General features: G+C 37.4%; 1 protein-coding gene across 2 annotated transcripts; it reads left to right on the plus strand.

Moving 5' to 3' along the window:
* Nucleotides 1-1,696: 1,696 nt before the first annotated feature.
* On the plus strand, nt 1,697-8,638 carry LOC104882192 (uncharacterized). Of its 2 annotated transcripts, XM_059743323.1 has the most exons (6): nt 1,697-2,189; nt 3,251-3,328; nt 3,479-3,565; nt 4,043-4,346; nt 4,455-6,892; nt 6,975-8,638. In XM_059743323.1, the coding sequence occupies exons 4-6, from the start codon at nt 4,152-4,154 to the stop codon at nt 8,314-8,316; spliced, it is 3,975 nt and encodes a 1,324-aa protein (XP_059599306.1). In that variant the 5' UTR covers nt 1,697-2,189; nt 3,251-3,328; nt 3,479-3,565; nt 4,043-4,151; the 3' UTR covers nt 8,317-8,638. The 2 variants fall into 2 exon arrangements, with proteins under 2 accessions (XP_059599306.1, XP_010662691.1); XM_010664389.3 differs by lacking the exon at nt 3,251-3,328.
* The last annotated feature ends 977 nt before the right edge of the window (nt 8,639-9,615 follow it).

Below are 9,615 nucleotides of genomic sequence, written 5' to 3' on the forward strand. Positions count from 1 at the left end.
AACTCCTCTTCCATTTATTTAAAATTTTAATTTTAGAAAATTTATTATTATATTGAAAGTATTCAAGGGAGTTGGAATTATTATTATTTAAAATTTTTATTATTACGTGAATATATGTTTATATTCACTTATAATATTGTTTAATAAATAAGCAAAATACATAAAAAATCATATTTTATCCATATTCATATGTCTTTTATATTTAGTTTAATTTAAAAATATTTTAAAATATATCAAATTTTTCACAAATCAAATAATTATTTTCTAAAATGATTCCTAACTTGATCATACTAAATAAAATTATAAAAAATGTTAAGTTATCGCAAATAAAAATGTCTTACAAATAAATTTATTCTAAATTTTTATTACATAATATGAGTTAGAAATCGTCTAAAAGTCCTTACCTAATAACTAACATCTTTTTTAATTATCAAGTTAATAATGATTTTATATTTTATATTATATAAATCCTTTCATTTTCTTATTTTTTTTAAATAAAATTGAATAAAATTTTGTTGATCAACATCAGCAATAAAATATTTTTTTTTTAAAACTTTAAAAATATAAAAATAAAATATCAGACTTTCACTTTGCTCTTGAAATACATTAGTTAAAAACATGGATATCTAGAAAGAGAAATACATAGGAGTCAATATTTTTAAAATTTTTAAGTTTTTATGTTTTAATAGTATTTTAAATTTTTAAAATTTCATTTTATGCATTGTTCAATATTTGTAAGGATGTTTGTCTTTAGAGAAAAAAAAAAAAATCCTAAATTAGGTTTGATGGTTAAAACGAAAAACAAAATTAAAAAGGAGATAAATTCGTACTTGTTAATCGATGTCATTAACATAACAAGTAAAAAAGTGATTTTAAGTGATTTTAGGTAGTAATTATATGAAAAAAAATGTATATATTTTGAAATATTTTTAAATGGTTAGAGATAAAATTAGAGTTTTTTTCTCTATATTTTAAAAAATTATTGAGTCATAATTTCCCATAAATTTACCCTAAAAATAGTAATTTTTTAAAAATGATTTAAATAATCAAATAATAAAATTTACTATTTTAGAATTTAATGATAATAATTATTAAAAAATAAAGTAAAATGTTTATTATTTGTGTATGAGTTTCTTTGTTCTATATAAAAATTATTATTATAATAAGATAAGAGGTTGGGGATTTTTTTTAATATATCACAAATAAGGAAATAATAATATTTATTTATTTATTTATTTTTTATTATTAACTTCCATTTATATATATATATATATATATATGAACAAGATTTTTTTTCTTAAAAAAAATTATTAACTTCCATGAGAGGCATATTTTATTTTGGATCAACTTGTACAGATTTCTCCTAGTCATCATATTTCCTCTTGGAACAAAAAAGGGAAAGTCAATAAAAAAAAAGGAAAAATAAAATTGTCATGAAATCAATAAAACAATTTTTGGTAACACCAAAAAGAGAAATTTAGAATTTGGTCCTTCCTTTTGAGCCCTCATGGAAGGGCATAAATGTAGAGAACTTCACGAAAGTGGGGAGGGGAAAACAAAATCAGGGAAAAGAGGCACAAGAAACCTAAATACAGGAAACCAAAGGATCACTTATTGAATGTGCCACGTCATGGTTATATATATGTATTGATGGAGGGGGGCAAAAGTCAAGATTTTGACTTTGGGAGCGCAGCCAAATCGAGACGCTTCGGGTGCCCTGAAAATGCCCTTTGCGACCACTGAGGCCCTCTCGATACAGGCAAGGACGAGGGTAGTTTCGGAATTTCATGAACTCACGAGGGTAGATACGGCATAGACTCATCCATAAATACGTGGTGTGTGTGAAGGACTTCCTCTCAGTTCATATCCAAACAGCGCAGAAGACGAAGACGAAGAAGAGGAAGAGGAGGTGAAGAGGGAGAGAGAGAGAGATAGAGATAAAGGGAGAGGGGAATCAGAAGAGGGGAGGTCCAGAGATCCGCCTATAACATCCGCAGATCTGACGGCTGTCGCTCAGCGATTCAGTTCACGAATCGGCGCCGGTTTTGTCAGTGCCGCCGGCGGTGATTTCAAGGCTAGAAGAAGAAGAGGAGGAAGGGGAAGAAGAATCAGGATTTGAAGATTTGTGCGAGGATTTGTTGTGTAAATCGTGGAAGGTTTTCGATCGCTGCGATTTGGTAAAAGAACAGGTATACAAAACCCTAGTTAGCTCGCTTTTGATTTCTACACTTTTTTATGGTTGTTTTTCACGGCATCGTTGAGGATCCGAGGTTTTTGATCGTCTCAAGCTCAGCTCTAGTGTGAAACATATAGAAACAGTGAGGTTTTCTTTGAGGATTCAAAGACTTCTCATGAAGATTTACAGGAGAACATCGATCTAAAGAGGAAGAAGCGGCCGCAGAGATTTTATTTAATTTTTTGGATTTTTAATAAATTAGGGTTCTTGATTGACTTATGATTGCAGTTTTGTTGAAGGCGGCACAGAACTGAATCAATAGATATATACACGTGTGTATATATATTAGGGGAAAGGGACGAATTGTTAGATGATTTGTTAGGGTTTTAATCAGGATCTATGAAGGTGACAAAGGGTGCTGATGCATCTTCAACAATTGTTTTTAGAACGAGTTCTTATATTAACTCGTATTTTTGCTATTGGACCTGTAAGTTAAGGGCAGTATCTTGTAATTTCAGAAGCTCTATGTCCTGTTTTGTGACTAAAGTGGACTTCAAAACTCAAGCTTCGCCTTTGCAGAAAAGGGCCAGTTTTTATGCTTTGGACGAGTTTAGGAAATTGGGGCTTTTGGAGTTCCCAACATAAGGACTGGAGATTTTGAAGTACAAGAGTTGCTTGGAGAATGACCAATTTGAAGATTATATCAACATGATTGATTGTTAAGATTGTTTTTCAAGGCTAGATTTTGACGTGAAGAGATGGCTTCAGCCCTTGTTGAGGGTTTTCCTTGTTGGTTGGGGCAGTGATCAGTTGGCACGGTTGAATGAAAATTTTGAAGTAATATTTTAGATAACTTTGCAGACTTCTTTGCCGAAATCTGAAGTAATAATAAGAATACTCTTATTTGGAAACTAATGTGTTTCAACTGGAACTGAAACTCTTTCAGAGTTACTCTTGGCTGTTAAATTTCACTCATTGGAGTGATGAACACATTGTGTTTGTCCTGTTTTTACATGAAGTATTTCATTGTCCTTATTTATTTGTTTGCAAAGAAGCCCTAATTCCGAATATTAGGAATCTGCTGTGTTGAAAGCTACAATGTGAAGAAGTTTTTGCAGGCCTTCAAAACTGGTTAACACTATCTGCCCCAAGGTAATGGCCTATGGAGGCATATGCTGGCAGTCTTGTTATCAGTGTTTGGGCTTGATAACGACGTTGTTTATCAAGCAAACTAAACTGCATTTTTGTATTTGCTTGCATTTGTTACTGGTGTTGTTGCTAATGTAAATCTGCAACTTACAGGTGAGGTGGCACTTGAATCCTGCTGACTGTCTGCAAAGAATCTATACACTTTCTCAAACGAGCACAATTGAGGGGTCTGAATCAAAAGTAAGTTTTTAGGATTTCTCACTATTTTCGTCCAATAATTTCCATGATGAAATCCTATTAACTGGGGTTAAGGGTTCCATAATTGATGCAGCTTTTGCAGCAAAATACCCCCTAAATTGTGGTTGGGTATGTGTGTGTGTGTTGAATCCCTAGTGACAAGTCTAGGATAAATATACCTAGAAAGCCATAAAACTTAAATCACAAGTATGATGATCAATGATGGCTAGTCCTACCATAAGAATACCTAGGGAACTATGGAAATTCTTTATATACATCAATAGAGTTTATTGGCATACATCAGTGGGTTGATCTAGGACTAGCCAAAAAAGTAAAAAAGGTAGCATCTTTGTAGGATACTTATGCAGATGTAATTTATTTGAATTATTTAAAATTAGTATTATGCATGTATATATCTAGTGCATGTGTAATTATTTGTTTTTTTGCTAACTTCCTGGCTCTCTTGTGTGATTGCATCAGAGGTTAGCCCTTGATTCTGGAGTTAAGCAGAGAGCACATAGCAAAGGCATCCTGCAAAACTTGTGGTGGCATACCATTAGTTAATGGGATAGGATCCCCATCTGCAAGCATGATGGGTACTGTGGGCCTAGAACTTACGAATTTTATAAATCCTGAATTGACTTGGAAGACGGTGGCAAAAGGAAACAGGAGTGCATCGAGGCGCTCTAGGAAGCCAGCCTCTAGAAACTCAAAAATGGGTGCTGGCCAGGCTGATAAGAGCCCCAAGAAAACAGAGAATGGCTCAGTTTCCGAATCTGAGAAGGTTGCTTTTGCATATTTGTTGGTTCATTTCCATTTTCTCAAACTCTTTTATCAAGAGAAGAATCCTAACTCTCATGATGTATTATTCCTCTATTTGTCTATTTTTCAGCTTGGTGTTGCTGTTCTTGGGAGACGCTTCAGTGATAAAGTAGAGCCTGTACCGATTAAGAAAAGGAGATTTATGTTTCAGTCTCCATCACCACCCCCACGAACCCCTTCTCCTCCCCATGAGGATTCTGAGCAGCTTGTAGATAGTCAGCATTCTTCAAGTCAGCAGTCTAGTTCAAATTCAATTTCCAAGCAACAAATCATGGCAACTCATGCTTCTAAGTTCATTCACAGTGTAGATGTAGTTGTTGATGGAAGGATTTCAGAGGTGACAAATGAAGAGATTGGCGATGGTGAGGACTTTTCAGGCATTGAGATGCTTGCAGCAGCTGCTTGCAATAACAGCATGGGTGATGATGTGACGGAATCAACTACAGAGGATGGTCCAGTTTTGACATGTGAAGGAAACAACTCATCTATTTCTGCAATGCCTATAAAAGAAACTGTTGCATCCCCTGCAACAGCCAATACCTTCCAAAAAGATGTGGCAATAGAAGATGATATAGAGGGCTCATTTTCTCAAGATAATTCAGTGGCTGTCTTGCAGAACCTTCATAGTGACAAGGATGATGGGGCATTGAAAAGGTCTGCTTCTTCACGAGATGATAGGTTACACTGGGACTTGAATGTTGTGATGGATGCATGGGAACAACCTGATGATTATCAAGTTGTTGATTCTCAGACAAACATTTCAGCAGTCTCTGAGGATGGAAAGCAGCAGAGTGAGAAGCTGGATAATTTGGAAGATTGCCAGATACCGAACTCTGGAGATATTAAAACAAACATTGAAACTACAGCGAAATCTATGACTGACACTGTGGTTTTAGGTGATGTAGAAGGCGATATCAACATGGCCTCAGACTCGAGATGTGAGGGTCTTAGGACTTGTGATTCTAACACAGAAGAACATAAGTTGGAAGCATGCTCCACAGCTAACACAACCTGCTCCCATGAAAAAGGTATTCCTACTCCAACTGAACATGCTCTGGAGTCCACAGTAGTTGCTGTTTCTGATGCTAAAGCTTCTGAGGAAGTGATAATGGATGCATGCCTCATGCAACCTGCCAGCCCCAGATCATGTCATATTGGAAATGCACAGATATCTGATGAAAACAGGAATACAGAAATTAGCGGTGTTATTGTGGATCAGAGCAGAGAAGATTGTACTTCTGATGTGCAATTGTATAAACCTGTTTGTTTAGAAAGTGTTGAGGTGGAGAAGAATGAAGTTGGGTTTTCTCCTCCACCAGTCACCAAGACAAACTGTGAAATTGACTGTCTTACGAATAAAGATGATGATAATTCCAGACAAATATCTTCTGGAGAGATGATGAGCACTGACATCTGTTCACTAGGACCTGAACATGCTGAGGTTCCTACTAATGAATCAGGTGAAGTACATGTTACCCATTCTTCACCCAGGTGTGATGATGTGTCTGCGTCTGGTGCATCTGCTATAGAAGGCCAATCTGTGGTAACTGTGGGTGTAAAGGAACACAATGACCAAGTTTCTGCAGATGATGCTACTGAAGTTGATCCTTCAGTGCATGTTGGGGCTAGAGAACTTGTAAACAAGTCTTCTGAGCATTCAACTATCTCAGGAGAACGATCTGAATTCATCCCTGATGAGGTAGGCAAGAATTGTGATGATGATCCTGCTAATTGCTCTGGCAAGGTTGATTTGGAAGATCCTTTTGATGATAGCTATGACACTGATGTTTCTCAGGATGATCGTGGTCATCCTGGCATGGAGAATGTGACTGAACTCGATGCTGGTTATGACTCTCAGATTGAAGATGGGGAGTTGAGAGAGTCAGTTGTCCATGCTTGGGAGGAAAATGATGCTGAGGATGGGGAAGCTGAACGTGTGGACTATGAATCAGATAACCGAGATATGTATGACTTTGATGCTGTTGACTACCCTGGCCCCATGACGGGGGAAGTTGAAGTGGGATCAGAATGTGAGAAAGAGAGACTTCTTGGGCCAAATCATCATTTTGGTTGTGGCGAAACTACTATCGACAATGGTGTGAAAGGAATCAGTGATCAATCTTGCTTAGGTGGTTCTCTGGCAAATGAAGCAGAATTCAGTAATGGAGGGTTAGTGAAAACTTCAAAACCACAATCATGGACACAGTTTACTAGGAAAGTTGACACAAATATTAAAAGAGGATCGAGTACTGGTACTAATGATGTGGCTGAAGAAGCTGAACAGCCTGCTGGAGGAGGAGGTGCTTTGAAGGAACAAAGCCAGACAAATGTTGCTCAATATGATCAGTTGCCGAACGATCGTGAAATTTCTACTGATAAGAATGTGGAAGTGAATGATGGCAGAGCAATTGGACCAAGGTCAACAAGGAGGGAGTTGCTGTCACGCATTGAAGGACCATCGTACGATATCTTACACAGGAAGGATGCTGTAATTTTGCAGCGTAGCAGGTAATTTTTCTAGATGTTCTTTTGATTATTTTTTAATACACCATCAGGAACTGCTGGATTGCTAATTGTTGTTATGTTTCAGATCCAACAACCTCGATGATTCAGATCCTCGAGCTGAAAGGGGAACAGATTCTGACAAATCCATGGGAAGGAGCAGATCTGCTTTGCATATTCACGGAAGAGGCCAGAGAGATGGTAACTGGGATCAACCTTCAACAGGTTATTGGGATTCGAAACGCCGTCATTCACCTAGTTATCATGCCCCCTATGGCTCAGGGCGCCCCAGACCAAGAAGCATTGTTGAGACTGGTGGATTTGTCATGACCTCAGACAGGACAATTTCAAAAGCAGGAGTTGGTGGACTTAATGGCATTCACAGGCAATCGATGAATTCTTCCTCAAAAGGTGTGTATCGCCCCCTAATAAGGAGGAGATCACCATCTGACAGAGATGATGCTTATGGGATGCATATGGGAATGGCACCTGGCAGAGATGTTAGCCCTGAGAGAAGTAGGGGCAGATCTAGAAGATACCAAGGAGTTCATAGAGGCCCTAGGGAGAACTATCATGGGTCCATTCCCGATGAAACTGATGAATTTCCTCTTCGTGTGCCTCATCATTTAGCAAGGAGAGAACGAAGCATTTCTCCCATTTTTAATAGAGGGGCTCCTCATTTTTCTGAAACCCACAAGATATCTCAGTCAAGATCCAGATCCCGTTCCCCTCCTGCTTGGCTGATGTCAAGGGAACGGAATGCTAGCTCAAGACACTTCAGTAGATCTCCAGATTTCAGGTCTGGGGCTCGAATGGAGAGAATGAGGTTGCCCTTTCAGAAGCCCAATTTTGCAGATGATTATGAAGAAGGTTTTCTGTCTCCACCAAGAGGTCGCATCTCCCCACAGCATAATTCCAGATGGATTGATGATCGAAATGGTGCAATGGATCATTTCAGAGATGGGAGATCTCCAGTGAGAATGTTCCAGCAGAGCCAACGTTTTGATTCTATGGGTCCCCCACGAAGATTAAAGTCAAATGATTACTATAGACCCATGATCCATCCTGGAAGATTACCTGAGATGGTTGGTGCTGGTAGGGGACGTAAACATGATGACAGTGATGATGATAGAAGAAAACATGGTGATAGATATGAGATGATTCGTCCAGTGCGGCGTTATGATACAGGTGGTGTTGTGAAGCGCTTCCGGTATGATACAGAAGATTGCGTTTTGTCACGCAACCCTCATAACAATGATGACTGCATTAGGGGTACTGACAGAAGGCCTAGGGATATTCCAAGAAGACCAAGTGAAGAGAAACGTCATTTAAGATATAATCATGAGAGGCTATATAATTCGAGCCCCAATTCATTTGGAATGCGAGAATATGATGAGGATGTATCACCCAGAAGGGGAAGACCTGCATGAACTTTCTGTCCATGACTTTTTTCCCTCATTGGGTGGGACTTGCCTGTAGCTAGGAGATGTTACTCCTCTTAACCATTTTCTCTCTTTTTTATAGGGTAGTATCTCTATTCTGCCGTTCTTCTTGCTTGCAATGCTTGTGGAATCTATTCTCACCATTTTGATTTTCCTTGGCAAGATTTTTATCCAGCCTGCTGTTGCTCCTAATTCTTTAATTATGTTTTTTTCCTGATGGTATTTTTCTTCTGGCCACTTGTGGCTGTTGTAACCTCTTTATGAGGCCATAATGATAGAATGACCAATGAAAATTCGATGTGTTTTGACATGCTTTTATTTATAGTAAATCTTATTATTCCTTGTCCAAGGCTAGACTGGGATTTTTACAATTGGGGTTTGGACCATTTCTTGATTATGTAATCTTTGTACAGGGACACATGAAGCTGTGCCCTGTATCGTTTTCTTTGTGCTAATCATGGTCTTAGTGATTGTTTTACCATAAGCTGAATCAGCATGAACTTCAAAATGAAGACTGATAAAACTTAATGTGCTGTTAAGTTCTTTTGGGTTTAGGTTTCTTCACCTTCTGAATATCTTCTTGTATGACTAATATATTTTATCATGATCTTATCCATGAATTTCACCTTCCTTTGTAGTTGTGAGTAATTTAGGGCATGGCCATAAAATTCAAGTGGACCTAGTATGGGAAGAGGGAAGATTTAACATCAACTACGATCATATGGTAATTGTTTATTGAACTATTCCAGGTTGAATGCAATTTACTGATCCTGAAACTTGCAACTGTGTGTGATGTATGCATTGGCATTACCTTTATATGCTCGTAAAAGATTTGTTTTTGGTTGGAATCGCTTCGATATGGCTCTGTTTTCCAGGTTTGCATTTTTTGGTGATTGTATTGATAGGGGTCTTCACAAGCAATGCTTCAAATCCTGAACATGGTAAGTTTCTTTGCCTCAAGCATGGATGATATATGGAGTTGCAGTGATGATTACTTTTCATAGCTATTTTTATTTTCGTATTCCAGTAGCTGCATGAAATGAAGCTTGTTGTGAAACGTTAGTGTAAATGAAACATCTGCTGGATAATTTGGAAGACTGAATAAACCTTGGTTTGATTCATTTGAGAAGAAGGATCAACTTCCTCATATCCTGGGGAAACATTTAATTGCGGTAGTCTACCTTAAGTGCCATTCAAAGTTTCTCATGTGTATGCTTTTTGCCTGTTGAACTAGAACTCTTCCTAAGACTTTTCTTTTTTCTTACTTATAAAAAAAAAGACTTTTCT

The sequence above is a fragment of the Vitis vinifera genome, chromosome 16 (genome assembly GCF_030704535.1).
Source record: "Vitis vinifera cultivar Pinot Noir 40024 chromosome 16, ASM3070453v1".
In the NCBI taxonomy this organism is placed as follows: domain Eukaryota; kingdom Viridiplantae; phylum Streptophyta; class Magnoliopsida; order Vitales; family Vitaceae; genus Vitis; species Vitis vinifera.